This window comes from Labrus mixtus, chromosome 10 (assembly GCF_963584025.1).
Source record: "Labrus mixtus chromosome 10, fLabMix1.1, whole genome shotgun sequence".
Lineage (NCBI taxonomy): Eukaryota > Metazoa > Chordata > Actinopteri > Labriformes > Labridae > Labrus > Labrus mixtus.
The window spans coordinates 7,439,432-7,456,623 of NC_083621.1; the positions used below are offsets into that span (position 1 = coordinate 7,439,432).

The 17,192-nt window shown below is 40.0% G+C and overlaps 3 protein-coding genes across 3 annotated transcripts in view; all 3 read right to left on the reverse strand.

The window, feature by feature from the left end:
* LOC132981790 (cytochrome b-c1 complex subunit 8) overlaps window positions 1–17,192 on the reverse strand; it is a 372,615-nt gene that overhangs the window by 186,898 nt on the left and 168,525 nt on the right. The window lies entirely within an intron of this gene.
* On the reverse strand, window positions 699–1,768 carry LOC132981783 (gastrotropin-like). The gene is made up of 4 exons (XM_061047848.1): window positions 1,611–1,768; window positions 1,340–1,500; window positions 1,121–1,210; window positions 699–989 (listed from the first exon to the last, which is right to left on the reverse strand). Exons 1-4 carry the CDS (start codon window positions 1,723–1,725, stop codon window positions 933–935), a joined length of 423 nt encoding a protein of 140 aa, XP_060903831.1. The 5' UTR covers window positions 1,726–1,768; the 3' UTR covers window positions 699–932.
* LOC132981784 (alpha-1A adrenergic receptor-like) lies at window positions 5,274–15,582 on the reverse strand. The gene is made up of 2 exons (XM_061047849.1): window positions 14,114–15,582; window positions 5,274–6,134 (listed from the first exon to the last, which is right to left on the reverse strand). Exons 1-2 carry the CDS (start codon window positions 15,096–15,098, stop codon window positions 5,578–5,580), a joined length of 1,542 nt encoding a protein of 513 aa, XP_060903832.1. The 5' UTR covers window positions 15,099–15,582; the 3' UTR covers window positions 5,274–5,577.

The window sequence follows — 17,192 nt, forward strand, 5'->3', positions numbered from 1 at the left end:
ACACACTTTGATCTCAGCACTTTTTTTTTTTCTGTTAAACCATATTTACTGTAATAAAAGTGATCAAGAACCTATAATAGAGATCCCTTTGATGTTTTCATTCCAGTTTGAAGTAAGCTAAAAAAAAAAAAAAGAGGAGAGGATTTATATTTTATTTTTTTATTTTTCTTTGTAACAAATCCTTGAAAGATATTTTACTTTAAAAGCATTGGTTATATTTATTTGATCTTAAAAATTCAAAATACACATGTCAACGTTGGCTTGACACTTTGACTGAAGTGTCATTAATGTGCATTTAAAAAAATGATCTTTAATTGTTTTTTTAATCCTTATCACTGCTCTAATAGACAGGCTGAGTTTGTTCTATGTTTGTTCTCCATAGTGCTAAAATATGAAAACTACCCAACAAACTAAATGTTTGCTTCTCACTGCATCAACATTATAAACCTAAATGAATAACCAGAGAGCTTCTGAACACCAATGACACACTCTTAGTAAACAACAGTCGTATTGCATTGTATAAGTTTCCACAGGTGTTACGGATGTTTTAGTCATGACAACAGAACCTCCTAAGGCACAGCGCCCACATACCAAATATCAACCAAAGTATATTTTAGCTGAGGCGTGCATTTATTTCATGAGCATTTATTATGGTGTGAAACAAAATGCTAAGTTATTGCACAGAAATCCAGGTCATATTTAGGTGATTTTTTTTATTGGATTGAACATGGACATTAGTAGAGGCAAACATTTTATCATTGTAGAGATACAGTGTGTAGTATCATCACTTTTGTGAGATTAAAACATCAAAACTGAGTCTTCTGAAGCAAAGACAAGATCCACTCTTCTCTTAACTTCACGTGGTTACTTCTTCTTGTCTCAAACATATCAGGCTGTGTTTTACCTATCAAAGCATGTCTTGTCTTGCAGCTTTAGACCCTCCTGCTTATTCTTTTGAAAGTCACACCCTTCTCTCCAGTTGTGCAATTCTAGAAGACGTGTTGAAAAAAGATTAAGAATAAAAAACCCACAAACTATTCAGAATATTGATCACATTTTAAAGTAATAATTTTGTCCTAGTGAATACTTTCACCACACATGATATTGTTTCTTGTCTTACCATCATTAATTTACCCTCAATGATCTCTGCAGTGAAGTGGTACTTTGGAAACGGCACTGAAATCTTTCCACCATCCAGAGTGACAAGAGCCTACAAAGACAGAGGTCATAAAGGGGATGGCCAACAAGCCTGATCACATGAATGGGTCATGACAACTTGTGAAAATGTGCAAGATTTGCTATGGAACTTTTTTTTCCCTTTGTCTTTTTATGAACTCACCCTGAATTTGTCTCCTTTCATCGTCTGCAGATCACATTCCTGACCGGCGATTAAGTTATTGCACCAAGTCCACCCGGGAAGGCTTTGTGTCCACGTGAAGTTGTTCCCGTCCTGAACCACGTCTGTGATCACCTTTTGGTCAGTCTTGGCACTGAGTTGCCCTGTGAAGGAACAGGGCACACCCCAAACACAGAAAAACAACAAAATGTAAATGTATGAGAACTCACATTCATCCATTTATGCTTTCTGACTAACAAAATAATTCAAATACCAATAATTGCAAGAAACTCTTCATAGTTTTCTTGACTCTCCAGCTCATATTTCCCAGTGAAAGCCATGGTGGAGGAAGAGAGGAGATGTAGTGAGGAAGAGTCTACAAGACACATACAAAAGAGGAGTGGCCTCCTACAGGTACTCTCTCTGTTTTCAAAGGATCAGTTCTTCCTCCCCCCACCAAAACGTCAGATCCTCATGTGTGTGAAATGTCATCAGGTCCTCCCAGAAAATTCCCTGCTCCTGTCTGTGTCAGGTTTTTCCTGCACTTTGCAAGTTCAAGAATGTGGGGTGTACTGCATTGGTCTAAATCAAATACATGTTTTAAATACAGGTCACATACTTTTTTCAGATTTATGTAATCTTTTTTTTTTTTTTTTTTTTTTTTTTTACTTCAGCACTGATAAATATACTAAAACACGTTTAAATCCAGGTGACCAAACTAGTGATCGCATTAAATATTTGTTTCTCTTACTACTAATATCAGAGATGGATATATAACTGCCCAAGTCAAAGGCAACAGTTTATAAACATCCACACACAACAGTCACTGAATCAGTAATCAGTACTCACACTGGGGTACCACAAGGGTGCGTCTTCTCACCCTGGTTGTTTCTCAGGGTGTATGCACAGAATGTAAAGGATAGACTACAAAAGGCGTCTCATGCTTTGTACCGTGGAGTATTCAGATGCTCAACTAGCTCTGATTATAAAGTCTTAACTTGGCACGCTGCACTTCATTGAACTTGCCAATTGACATTTCTTACATGGTCTTATGTGATACTTTTATGATGTAATTTAATGATTGATTCATATATACTGTATTGTACTGTTATGTATGTTTGTTTATGTCGTGTCATTTCATTATTTTATACTCTTGTTGCAGGGCAAATTCCATTTGGTGCAGTAAAGGATTCATGTATTCCTACTGACTAGAGAACTACTTAAAAAACACAGAAACAGCTTGTGCAACACACAACTCTCCATAAGCAAAACTCTGCATACAATAAATGTAACCATACAAATATTGTGCTGGTTGAAAATGTATCAAAATTTGTCAGACATTTCTGTCAGTCTTCAACTGAGCTGCAACAAATGGTCATTTCTATGATTGGTTATTCTGCCTAACCTTTTGGCTTTAACAGATTTAATGTTTAGCTCACAAAATGCAGGAAAAGAGAGTGAAATCATAATTAATGACAGCAGTCACTTTCAGATCAGTCCATAGTTTCAGTTCTCGTTCTCAACAGGACAATGGATTCAAAATAATAATAGATTAGAAGATATGATGTTAAGTGTCGTCTACACTGACAGATCGTCACACATGAAGTAAACCTAACCTATGCCGCACACTGGCATGCATTGCCCTTAACCTGGTGCTATTTAATTATTTACTTAGACTCATTTACTTAAATTCTACTTGTTTTATGACTTTGTTTTATATCAAATGGAAGTTGAGAAAGACTTTTAAAGATTACCAAACTATAAAAACCCAGTCTCCATATAGAGAAGATATCCAAAGCTTTAAATGGCACAACAAGCTACATACTTCGTCCAGAGGGGGCGCCAAAATCCAAGCAAATTGAAAGATTGTGATAGTTGTTGATTATTGAATATTAACAGATTTGGTGAAATATTTGAGAGTCACAAAATCCATCTTTTGTTCCACAACCAAAACAGAAACCTCCTCTTTATATATAAGGGTAGCAATTGAGCAATTCAAGAGCTAAATAATAAAGCAACAGGCCGTCAGATAAAGTGATTTATAACAAGTTGCAGTCATTTTCCCAGAGAGAAATACATTTGACTGTAAAAATAAAGCTGATTGAGACTTAAAAAACACTATTCACACGTGCAAAGGAGGAATTCTAAAACGATAAGAGGTACAACTCTTATCCACATGATAAACAAAAAATGCCTGTACGAGCTCAGCAAAATGTCTAGAGTATCTAAGAAGAACTTTGGATGTTTGTCTGCTGGAATCAGAATAATCCTGATTTCTTTAAATCAAAGTTGTCCTGTCATAATGGCTTTATTTAGGTTGTTTTCTCAAGACCTTGAAAAATTTGCCCTGAGGTGCAGTTTGAACTATTTTCTCCTATTAAATCTGAGGGAGTTGTGCATAGTTTAAAGAATAGGTGGGTCTAAAAGCTTACTTACAATGATGGGTTTATGCTTCTTTGTCGAGGTGATCATTTGGTCTTTGATATTGGAATAGGGGCAGTGACTACTCTTAAAATGAAAAATGATATAATTAATGACTATGCATATGTTTTATGAAGGCTATAAATTCAAACGTGAAATTAAAGAGGAATAATTTTAATTTCAAATCACTCCACTACTTGTGTGAAAAGCCCTCGGTAAAGTGAACTCAGAGCCAGTTTCCATATCAACTAATTTTACCATTTTTAAAGCTCCTGTGTTTGTGTCAAAAGTGTTATGTCTTATCTCTTTGCTAAGTAAGCCCTATGAGGTGTAGGTTGTGTTTTTTTTTCCAAAAAAAGATCTCATCCTGCTTTCTTTGATCAGTCAAATATATTACTCATCTACCAAGCCACACACATGAAGAAGAAGGCCAGTGGCAGAATCCAGCAAAGTAACAACATCATGGCCACACATCTTGGAGACGTTCAGGCTGAATACGCATAGGGCCGCACATTGCTGTGTACCGCAAGTTTAAAATGCAGGACGTACAAAAGATGACATCCAGAAAGAGGTGTGCTCGACAGAAGCGGCACCCAAATTCTATTGTAGCGCAAATAACTGAAAGGCATCACCAACACAGCAAGCAGGAAGTCTGCCACTGCAAGAGAAAGGATAAAAGCATTCTTAGGTGAACGGAGGCTTTGATAATGTGTGACTGCAGCCATGATTAAGAGAATTCCAATGATTGTGAAGATGGGGATTGTTAGGAGAAAGCACATGACACAGACTCTTCCAATGGTGCTTTGAAATGAAGCAGAATGGCTGCCATCAGCTGTCAGGTTGTTGTCGTCTGAGGTGTTGGTTCTTGGTGTGAAAATCAAAGTAATGCAAGAGGCAGCCAGCTGCACAATGGTTCATTAAGTAGCCATGTGGTCCATCAAGAGGATGCAAATGTAAACATAAACTTGTCCTTGATCTTTCATCATGTGCAGCTGCATGGCGTGGACATGTTTCTTTGCCAGTTTGTGTGTGTGCATAGGTCCCTATATCTATATAAGAAATACACTCTCACATTGATCTCTTTTCAGTGGACATTTCCTTCAATGACAGCCTAATGTTTGTTTTCTACCTCTTCCACTCTAAATGTGTTTTGTCTTTTATCATCTTGTCAATTCAAATAACTTTATTTATCCGTTAGGACGTGAATTGTTGAGGTGTAGTGGTGCACATCCAGAGTTACAGAGAGGAAGTCATTTTAGCATCATTCTATTTTTATTGTTGAGCATCACATTTCTAATATTGATATTCAGAACCTTTTGAACATCAAACATACAAAACGAAATGAGGATATCAAATGATTGTGCGCACAGCAGATAAACCAGGCAGGCGATACTTTTTTTTTTCCCCACAACATTTCATCAAGATATCAAGAAACGACAATGGAAAGGTGAACATTTCTTTTATCACACGTTTTACACAGGAGTCCGGGCAGACTTGGATTGAAAGGAGAGCTGTTTTGTTGTAAAATCAAAAGGCATGCACTGATGTCTGCGGTTTTATTCACCGTCTCAAGTCCTTACTGTCCATTAAAAAAAAAAAAAACTCCCTGTATTTTAACCACAGGTACAGCAACATAGGACATAAAACCTCTGATACAGCAGCATAGTCAATACTTCTTCAGCTCACATTGACCACTATTGAAAACGACAATGCACTGACAGATGACTGATCATGGAACCATATACAGTGAATGCAGGAAATAGGTGAAATCCTTATCCACGGTCTGCTTGGGACTTCAACCCCTATAAGGAATGAGCATGTCAGACTTTGTCGTCAGACAAATTGCTGTCTTTGTTGATCCCTGTTTTGTCTCTGTTATTCCTAAAGGAGAAAGAGAAAACACTTCCAGTGGTCTCCTCAGCTGGTTGCCCTCCTCTTAACTCTCCTCTCAGAGCTCCGTGCTGGCAGTCTGCAGGGCTACCGGGCAGCAGGTTCGGAGTCGAGAGAGTTGGGGATGTACCCCCCCAGATGTATAATGTTTCCCCTTCAGGGCAAGTTGGCAGACCATGGCTCAGGTAGCTGGGACTCGGACTGGCCGATGACGGCAGAGTGCGCTGGCTGCCGTTTAAGCAGCTGGAGTTGTGATCCGCTGAGCCTTTGCGTGAATGTCCAGAGGAGCTGAAGTTGGAGGAGCGGTAGTTGTATGCTCTCCTTTTACGCTGATGACACTGGCATCTAAGGATCTGAATGAAGGCCAGCTTGAACTCGCGGTTGTAGCAGGGGTAGATGATGGGGTTTAGGCAGCTGTTGAAGTATCCCAGCCAGAAGATCACTTTGAAGAGGACATCAGGTGGGCGCAGGTTGGAATTGAAAGACCCTGGTAACAGAAGAATGGAGACATTGAGACATTACAGTGGGCAATGACAAAGAATCACTGTAACATTAAATTAACCCATGAATAGCCTAAAACCCTGTGACGGTCACTGCCTAATTGATTCTGTTTCTCTGATTCCTAGACTGGTCCAATTTGGAGCACCTGGGCCTGTTGCTCTCAGGGCATAAAAGCCCAATCCCAGGGTGGCTCTCTTTCTCACATGTCACATGGACTCACATCCTCAACCATTGCACATTTTGGACATTGTTGCAGGGCTACTAAAGTGGAAATAACGTATAATTGGAAATTAAAACACGAAACGAGAAAGACCCCAACACAGATGTGATGATGCCATACCTACGTTTTCGTTTCTAAAGTGTATTATTATTGTATCATTTACTGACTGGAGACCTATTTGATATTGTTACTGCCTGTAGAAATGCCTGAAATGGCTGCAGATCTGCGTTTACTGGAAAATGAGTATTTTTTAATGATCAAACTTTGAAATGTCATGGATGAAGAAACAGTATCAGTATTGTAGATTACATTAAAGCCACATTAAGTCGATATGTGACTGTAGGTTTTACCCTGTGCAGGTGTTGATCCTCTATTTGACTGCAGGTTAAACTTTCACCAGTAGGTGGTAGCATTGATCAATAATAAAATAGGGCTTTTCACTCATTCCATGCAGACAGGATGTGAAGCAGGGGAGTAGCAGACCAAGAAGGGGGCAGCCAATTCCACCTGTTATTCAACCGTAAAGACCCTGTTTTTGCTTTCAAAAAACGATGCAGCCACTCTGTCACAGTTCATCTCTGAAGGACTTTTACTAGATAACAGATCGTGTGGGATGATCCTGAACTCTATTTCAGATAAATAAGCTGTGCAAGAGAGGCACGCTTCTAGCAATAAGAAATTTGAGGTGAAATAAAATGGCACCTTCTCTCTGAGAGGTTATGGAGGTTAGACATTTTTTTTTTTTTTACCTGGAGATGTGTCTCGGAGAGTCGTCAAAGCAAAAGACTTGGCGTGTGATGTGTGTTGTACATTAAACCTTCAATCCTAATGATGAGAACGACAACTTTACAAAGGCTTCTAGGGCAGGTTTGTCAAGTATGCTAATGTGTGAGTTTGGCCTTTGCTAAACTGCATTTATGTCAAGATGCCTTTTCTCCTCCTGCTTATAGAGGAAGAATATCTTTCAAGGCAAGCTAATGAGGTAAGAGGGGGAAGCCTGGAGGTAAAAAAACAGGGAATTAATAAGCACGGCAAGTGTGAGATTAGTGTTAAAGAAAGACAGACTTTGTGTGAATGTGTGTGGGGGCAGATGTGAGCAAAGCTGTTTCTTAACACCTACCCACAGTCTTAAATTAATATCACATTCCTGGAGAGACCGAAGATGCACTATAATTTCAGGCTGTCAAGTGTGAAATTACCTGTGTTAAGATATTAGAGGCAGACAGACAGACACCTCAGCTTGCCTCTTCATGAATATCGGATCACCAGCTTTAACAATTATTTTAAGCTGTACAGGGTACATTACATAGCACATAGCCGGGGGGTGAAATGATTCATTGGCTGCAAATAATGATTAAAGGCCAGAGGGAGTTGTGTCCACTTAATGAGCTGAAATGGCCCAAAACATCCCACTCGGCTTTGGTTACATGACAAACAACACCTGTGTATATTGGCAAGACACACACACACACGCACACACACACACACACACACACACACACACACACACACACACACACACACACACACGTAAGCACTGTTCCAGTCAATTTGTTAACCATGCGTAAATGTGCAGCCTGATTCTGGAAATGTCACTTCCAACTTTCATTAACTCTGTGACTCCTAAATAGCAGCACTAAACGCTGTGTGATGTGTGTCTCTCAGTGTGTGCTTTGTGAGTGTCTGAAGAAAAGAAGAGCTGCAGTCAGGAAGTATCCTGGCCTTCTGTACTGAAGACCATTGGATCTTGTCTTACCGGCTGGTATTTTCCAATGCTATTTTTCCACTTCTTGACGGCCACTTAAAAGACATTACACAACCTTGAATGTTGTGTCTGTGATTGGGTTAGAGAGTTCACTGGAGTTGAAAAAACACTTGATCAATCTTTTATGCGTCTGCTTCTTTCTATTAGCTTGTGGTCGGTTGCAAAAATTGACAGTGACACAGCATTGTTAGTTCAGTTTCTTATTTTTTTCAATCTAGGAGTATACAAGATTAAAAAAAGAAACAATCCATACTTTTATGTATTATTGTATCATAAACGACTGAGATAATATTGAGTTAAAGTTAACTGTATGGATTATTACAAGCTATGACTTGATTACTACAACTTTGTGATTGTACTTGTACTTATATAACTCTTGAAGTTAAGGCTGTGTGATGCCATTCTTAGATTCAAAATGCACTTACAATGCTTTTATTGGTTTAAAAAGTTTATAAATATTTTATTTAATATTTATAGATATTTTCATTTTCAGTCGTATTACAGTAACAGAAAGCTACAAAAGAAGCACCATTCCCTTATCGGTAAACATAGAACATAAATAAGAAAAATAAGGCACATAAGACACAGCCAATGAAACAAAACAACAACAAAAAGATATGATTTTGTAGGTTACCATACAATACAGAGAGTAAAAGAAACAGTCAGCACCTAATGCTGCTAGGTCACAATGCGTCTCTTAGTCTAAGACATTATAAACATGTATATGGTTTTTGTACATGTATGTAGAATAGACACATCTGTGTGCACAAACGTATACAAGCAGAATTACAGTTTAGGTCAGCTGTGATTGATAAAACAAGAATGGTTGCCACGTTTTGTCAAAGGCTACAGAACTGAGAGATACACTTTCAGAGCCTCTCCATATGTAACAGATCGGTCATTTGTTGTTGCTAGGTTTAAAGAAAATATATATCTTCAGATTTCCAGAGAGCTAAGATGTTCCACTTTGCAACAACAATGTCATATTGTAATGTATTTTGGTGTAAGTGGGACGGAGTTAGTAGATGTTGGGTTCTGCCAGAAATGGCTGTGAAAGGATCTGGTGTGATGTCACATTTGTGACCAGAACTTGTTTAGTTTGCAGCAGGACCAGAGTAAGTGTCACTTTTCCATCTGATTTAAACATTAAAGCCGCTATAAGGACCTTCCATCAAGGATTGATGTGTCAGGTAGCAGCTCTTGTCTGATCCTGTCCTGTACAAGCACATCTAGTATTATGTGAAGAAAATATCCAGCCTCCTTCATTTCGCAGTAAAATCTGAAAGAAAATATACAACCTCACTCTTTTGCTTTGTGTGCTTTAATAAGCTTTGTCATAATGCAATCTGGTGACAGGCTTTAAAAACAACAGTACAGACATATGTATTGATCTAGTTAATGGACTGATGTACTTTTAAAGGACTCACAACGTGCAGCAGTATTTAACTAAAATATTTTTTAAATTATCAAACTGTTTTTGTCCCCACTCTTATTTCACGCTATGCTATCTGTTCCTTTGATTTTTTTCATCTTTATTGTGTTGCTGATCGTCCAACACTTGTTTTGGAGAGATGGGTCAGGCTTTTTCAATGGAACCACTGGTGGTAAGAATACAAACGATTAGAAAACACACAATGAGATGAGATGAGATGCCACACAATACCCTGAAACAATGCAGGGACTACGAAGTGATTTGATGCAATACGTTAGAATACAATGCGATATTATGCAATACAATATTATACGGTATAGTATATGTTGTAAAAAATGTTATGGTATGATAGGATATACTTTCTAATTTATTTTTCCTTTTGGGGGGGGACAGCTTTTGTGAGAAAACAACAGCTCTCTGAAATATTTTGGTTTAGTCAATGATTGAGATGTCTTACATAAAGTACTCTATATGAATGTGTCTTCATTGCATTTGTGAGGGCAAACACAGCTGTGTTCCTCTGCCTGACTCCGAGGAAAGGCCCACGATGAAGGTCCCAACAGAGATCAAATATAATTCATAAGAGTCCTCTCTAGACAAATGGAGGATGAAGGCAAGAAAACACAGAGAGAAATCAGCTTGACAACAGGTCTTCCTGCAGCCAGATACGGCACATGTTTGCATGTTTTACTTTAGTGCGGACGTGGTCCATTTATGTGCCTTGAAGAGTGTTTATGTTGAATTGCTGTAGTATAAACAGCCGAGGATCCTGGGGCTTAGTAGTCAGACAATAGTGTTAAGATAACCCCGAGAGGGCTACTAGGGCTGTCTTTGCCCCATCTGTTAAAAAAATGTTTTGCACCTCCTTCCTCCGGACAGACACACAAATGCACACGCACACACATACACACATCTCACCATGAAACACAGGAATGTCTTTACAAAACAAGGCATCCTGTTATTCTCACTAATTGGAAGAAGAAATGGCTTTTCTGTGCCATGTAGAGCGTCTATACACACACACACACACACACAAACTCTCTCTCACACACACACACACACACATGCACACACCGACACACGCGCACACACACACACACAAACTCTCTCACACACACACACACACACACACACACACACACAAACTCTCTCTCACACACACACACACACACACACACACACAAACTCTCTCTCACACACACACACACACACACACACACACACACATGCACACACCGACACACGCGCACACACACAAACACAAAATCTGCTCTCCACACATCCTGTTTCATAACACACCCATAAATATGATTAATTTATCCTGATGTGAAAGGACAGCGGCGTTATTGCTCTTGCAGATTGCTTTCAATAAAACCAGAGCATGAAGCTCTTTTTGGAAAATGGGGTTGGCATCACAGGGGCCCCTACTTTCACCCCCTCTGCCCTGTGGCCCCTCCGGCTTAGCCCTGCCATCTCCTTTCCTCGCTCTGACACTCTCATTATTTGCCTCCTCTAAATCACCCCCAGAGCACAGGGGTCGTTCTGCTCAAGTTACAAAAATAAAGAAATAAATCAAAGCCCAGACATGTGACATGCACACACAGCCAGTTCTCCTCTAAAACACGTCTACAAGGAAACAATTGGTTAACACCTCAAAGTGTTGGTTTCTCTCACACATGGGCTCAGTGCTTGCACCAGTTTCTAAATGAGAGGCCTATGCAGGACGTTGGAGCCTGCGCTGGGTGTTAAAGAGCCGGGGGACAATGTGGGCAGTGAAATCACACAAGTGTCTCCCATGGACTGGTGATCTTAATTCAGCTTAGTCTGGAGCTGAGAACAAGAGAAAAACTCTCATTGAAAATCTGAAATAAAGACTTCCTCTATGTTAAACACTTACAACAGATTTTCTACACTTTTTCTACACTTGTTTCTAAACATTCCCTGCTCGCTTTCAGAATCAGAATCAGCTTTTTTGGCCAGGTATGCTCACACACAAGGAATTTGACTTCAGTGAACTGTGCTCTCTCTGCACACAAGTAGAACATTATATATGAAGAACAAACACTAAATGAGACAATAGTGCAGCGGTCAGTAGTGCAAAACTGCTGAAATAAAGATGATAATAGAATATGTAATTTTGTAACATACAGCTCCTGAAAGTTGAGGATTTCCTGGTCTTCCATGACACTAAACAGAATATTTCTGAGTTTTATACCGTTGATCTGATTAGGATTGGGTAATTTAAATTTCACAGAGTCTTTTTCTCCATGATTTGCCTGAAGACAAAAACACAGATAAGTCTCTGTAAGTGACAGTTGGGCAAAGTAAACAGGGCTCCATGAGTTTTTGTGAAGTTTTGGGCTGTTTTTGTCCAAGGAGGCTTGCTTGGAGAAACACTAACTTTAAACGGTTGATGTCATGTTTATGGGGCTGTAAAGTATATCTTACCTTTCCTCAAGTTAAAAGGAGACAGCTGAAAGGACTGACTGAAATTCTGGGAGCTGCTTTTGCCGTTCAAGTTCAAAAACAAAAACAAGGTATTTGCTGACTTTATGTGAGGTGAGGTAGGATCAACTTAAGGGGAGAGAGTTCACATATTTCTCTAAGGTTGACATGCCAGGGGTCAAAGAGATCTTTGTGTGTTAACAGCTTTCATCTCTGCAGGCTTTGAATTCTATAAACATCTGTATTGATTGGGGACAGAAAAGCAGCTGCAAACCCTCTGACACAATCGCTCAAAACACACATGGACGTGCTTTAATACATGTATTAACTTTCATACGTTTCAGCACTCCTCCAAACAAAAAACACACAAAGCACTGTGGCCTGCCACCAGAGCACATATACAGTGTGTCAACAAGAAAACCCCTACATATGTTACGTTCAGTGACAGTGTGCAGAGGAAGGAGCAGGGTAATAACAAGTGTAAGACAGGAAATCCCTTTCTGTGGGCGGAGGCTAGAGAAGACTTCATGCGAGGAGAACACAACTTCGAGTTCAGACTGGAGTAAAATAAGAGATCCCTAACACTGAAGTCCCAGTGTTGATGAAGAGGATCAGTTCAAAGTCCTGCTTTGATACAAAGTGGATGCGTTATGTGTTGTCCCTCGACATAAAACTACTGGACTTGTTTCTATGTGAGGCCATGCAACCATGAGGTTGTAGGTGCTTTGTCATGAGTAATCAGTTTTCAACACCATGAGATGATACAGACAATCGTAGCTCCAATTAGGTTTCTTGGCAGTTTGTTGTTTAGAGCTACATCAACAGGCCCCTCCTGAAACTCAGTACCGGCTCTGTGCAGCCTTGCACATCTGGAAATCACAACTTTTGGAAATGACATTCGATTTGTGCTTTTGGTAATGCCTACAGGCAGAATAATCTCCTCTATGTGACACCGCATAATGATCCTGCCCCTGGTTATTGATGTGTGTGTGTGTGTGTGTGTGTGTGTGTGTGTGTGTGTGCGTGTGTCCATGTGAGGAGCTGCATGTTAAGGCCAGAGGCATAAACACATTCCCATATGACCACAGTAAATGTATGCACAAACAAGCACATGCTGATACATAAATACACACTCATTTATTACCATGAACACAAGCAAACGGTCATCCAAATGACTTCAGCCATGCTTGTAATTCTGACTTTGTTCAGTGAGGCCTTTCCCCCATACTTCAACCATATCAAAATGTTATTCCTAACCACCACCACACAGCACAGCTGGTGGTATGAGCATGACATTGTAAAATACAGTCTAATCTGCTCTGCAGGTTTTTTTTCCCCAAACAGCCCTGGGTGCAGGGTGTTGAGTGCTTAGTGGCATCAGGATGACCCAGCAGGGAAACACAGGCCTCTAAATCAGCTGACCTGAGGAGGAGGCCAGCTGCTCCCCACTTGGCACACTCCAACAGTGTATTTGTTTCCTTAACAGCGAGACTGAGGGAAAATCATGATTGGAAAAGGTTGAGAAGAATGTCTTCTTATTTGACAAAAAAACCAAAAACAAGTTGTATCCCTTATCATCCCTAATTTAGAGGCTGCAGCTTCAGTGTTGCTCTGGTGTTTGCAGTGAGAAGGAACTGTTAAAAGGGAAAGTGTTTATCATAAAGTATGATGCAAACTTACAGGATTAGACAGGCTGTGAATAGAGAAATAAGTATAATGCACCATATAGGACTAGTTTGCTGCAATATGTTATTGGTGATATTATTTGTATTCTTTCAGTGTGAAACGAACATACCGTAAATCAAAGCAAACTCAGAGGTTCATTGACAGTTCAGAGCAACAAATGCTACCCTGGAGACTTTTCAAGGGCCAGCTTTTGAAATGATTTAAGGCCTTGCAGCAGCCTTTTTGTTGCATCATTTGTACTTTGTGTACAGACATTAAATTGATAGGAATGTATTTTGTGAAATACCATTTACTAATTGAATGTATTGAAGTATTTAGATTAGACTGGGCTGTGAAGAAAACTATGGGGGGTTGTATTTTTTTAAATGGTACAGTTCAAGTTTCATTATGAAGGAAAATAAGACCCATTGGACTTACCTATGGGTAAGGCGAGAAAGAAGGGCAGCCAACAAAGCGTAAACATGCCGACCACAACCCCCAAAGTTTTAGCCGCTTTCTTCTCCCGGGAAAATTTCAGAAGTTTCACCGTGAGGGAACTCCTCGCTTGGTGAGCGCGGCCCTTGCCAGCTGCTGTGCCCGAGCTGTCGGACTCTTCTTGCACCTGAGACCCCTTGTGGATCCTGAGGGTCAGCTCCCCGGAGTTCATCCTCTCGCGCATCACACCTGCCTTCAGGTTCTTTGTGGTCCGTTTGGCGACTATGTACACCCGGCAGTACATTACCAGGATGACCACGAGGGGGATGTAAAAGGAGCCGAGTGAGGAGAAGAGCGCGTAAAACGGCTCCTCAGTAATGGGGCAAACCGTGTCGTCCGGCGATGGCGGCTGTTTCCACCCTAAAAGAGGCCCGATGGAAATGACCACTGCCAGCACCCACACACCCAGCATGGCCAGCAGAGCCCGCTTCTCTGTCACGATGCCCGGATACTGCAGCGGGTGGCTCACTCCGATGTAGCGGTCAATGGATATTACGCACAGGCTCATGATGGACGCGGTGCAGCAAAGAACATCCACCGCCGCCCAAATGTCACAGAAGATCCTTCCGAACACCCAGTAGTCTAGGATCTCAAGGGTGGCGGACACCGGCAGCACCGTAGTGCCCAGCAGGAGGTCTGCGATGGCCAAGTTAATGATAAAGTAGTTCGTGGGGGTGCGCAGGTGCCTGTTGCACACCACCGCGAGGATGACGAGGATGTTGCCCATGATAGCGAACACGATGAAAGCCCCCAACACCAAACCAAGCGGGATTGCCCGGGTGAGGTCCACCTCGCTGGGCTGCGTGTTGTTTCCCCCGCTGGAGCTGTTGTTGGTGAAGTTGACCTGTGAAAAAGCGCCCAGAGTCCCGTCCAGTTCCGAGGAACCATTTTTCCACAAGTTTGTGACATTGTCAGTGCTCACACTCATTTTGAGTTAAGAGGTCCTCCATAACAGGATCTAGATCACTTGGAACTGTCTGAGTGGTCTAGGTCTACATGGTTTAACTGCGTTTTTCAGATTGTGTCTCCGAATTATGCGTTTGATCAGAGAAAACCCTTCAGTGCAGTCCAAATGCAGTCCGTCTGCCTCCGCTCTCCTGAGGGCTCAGCGGAGAAATGAGGGGTGCAGCAGTCCTCCCCTGCGTCCTCTGCACCACACACTGCCATGCGCTGACCAGACGTACCAAACACAGCCTGTGAAGAGCGCATGACACAATGTTACATGAGGAGCCCTGACTCCAAGACAGTATATTCATTTGCATCATTTTACGCAAATGTGGATGGAGCAGAGAATTGCGCGTTTTGGGGAGAGACGCGGCTCTCTCGTTGTGTTTATTTTTTCTTCACTGTGGGAGGGTGCTTCACTCCCTGATTAAAAGTGAAAAGACATTGGTGCGAATATCACTCACACTTCGTTGTCAACTCTTATCTTAGAATCCCTGAAAAGACGCTTTAGTGGCACAGGAAAATACGAGAATGTGTTATTAGATCAGCTTTTATCAATGTGGTCCGAAAGAAACCCTAAAAAGTCAAACTGATTAAGTGAAATGATTGATAACATATTATCATATAAAAGTCCCTGTGCTGTAACAGGTAGCCATCTGTCCTGAAATATATTCCTAATTTGGTCAAAGGCAGGAGTTTCTCAGTTTAAGTTCAGCGAGTTAGTGAGGAGTGACTGATTTAACGGGCTGAGTTCAGACACATTCACATTCCTTAAAGGTTCCTCCTCTTTCAGAGCTTTTCACTTCTCATGGTGTAAAACTGGTGGGAGACGGCTAAATAAGTTTCCTTTATGAATCAATGTTACAGAAAGTTCCCTCTGATGAAAGTCTCGAAAGCTCCGTAGAGTTGTGTTTTATTTACCATACACTTTCTAATACAAAAATACGGCTGCTTAATGTTTTTCTTTCCTCATTCCTCATGTGCTTGAGCAAAGCAGATTTAAAAAATAATCTGCTTATACTTTAATGTCTTTTAAATTTAAAAAGCGCAGGAAGAAAAGACTATGGAAATGATGCAAAGATGGAAAGTAAATCAAGAACTGTCTCAGCTGAAAAAAACATAGAGGAGAGGAGATTGGAGAAAAGGTAAGCTAGTTAGTGCAAAATGAAGTAGGCTATATCTGACAATTTTTAAACAATAAAAGCTAATTGGCATTGAGTGATTATTTTTCCAATAAAATGTTAGCGGTTTTAATTTTTCATCACAAAGCCAGCTCTTGCTATTTTGAGCTGCAATGTTATAGAAAGTATGACGCATTTACACTTAGAAAAATCCTCTTGAAAGAAACTGGATTTAATGCAGTTATCAATGTATATCATATATTGCAATCCCCCATATTAAGGGTGAGCCAAGAGATCATGTCCATGATACAAAATAAACATAACTCTATACACAAATGGTTTAAGTAAGCAGCTTATATTCACAGTTTGCATAATAAACTAATCAATGAATACATATATATGTATTAAGTTAGCTAGTTTCCTTTGAAGTAAATTGATAAGTACACTCATAAGAGTGCATTGAGGTATTTGATGTTTTTACGTTCATTTTATAGACATTTATTTATTGTTTTTTTCTTCCAATCAGTAGTTCAAAATAGAAGTGATTGAAAATTTGATTAAATGATGGCAAAATAATGAAAAATGAAAAATAATTGTAATAGTACAAAAATACTGATATTTGTAAAATTCGAACCTTGAATAAGTTTTACCTTTAAAAAGTATTTTCCAAAGAAATGTTCTTATGATAAATTGTATGGAATCAAAAGTGTCATGCATTAATAACAGACAACCCTTTTTAAATAAACATAACAATTCATTGTATGTTATGTGTAAATTTAACACTTTATTTTGAATTACTTAATGACGTCACAGTAACGTAATTGGTGATGACCGTTGACCTTACCGCTCGAGCGTTTCACTGGTTGATTCAAAGTGAGTTTGATTGAAACGCAGGTTAATTTACCCGAGCTAAACAGTTATAAGACGTGTCGATTCGGTGAAATACTATAAGTTCG

What these genes read in the sequence shown, in the direction of transcription:
- LOC132981783 (XM_061047848.1), bottom strand. Translation starts at nt 1,725, where the DNA reads ATGTGTCTTGTAGACTCTTCCTCACTACATCTCCTCTCTTCCTCCACC. An exon ending in AGAGTTTCTTGCAATTATTG is followed by an intron (nt 1,501 to 1,610) that starts GTATTTGAATTA and finishes GTTCCTTCACAG; the next exon opens with GGCAACTCAGTGCCAAGACT. An exon ending in TTGAGGGTAAATTAATGATG is followed by an intron (nt 990 to 1,120) that starts GTAAGACAAGAA and finishes CACGTCTTCTAG; the next exon opens with AATTGCACAACTGGAGAGAA.
- LOC132981784 (XM_061047849.1), bottom strand. Translation starts at nt 15,098, where the DNA reads ATGAGTGTGAGCACTGACAATGTCACAAACTTGTGGAAAAATGGTTCC. An exon ending in CTTTCTCGCCTTACCCATAG is followed by an intron (nt 6,135 to 14,113) that starts GTAAGTCCAATG and finishes TTCTGTTACCAG; the next exon opens with GGTCTTTCAATTCCAACCTG.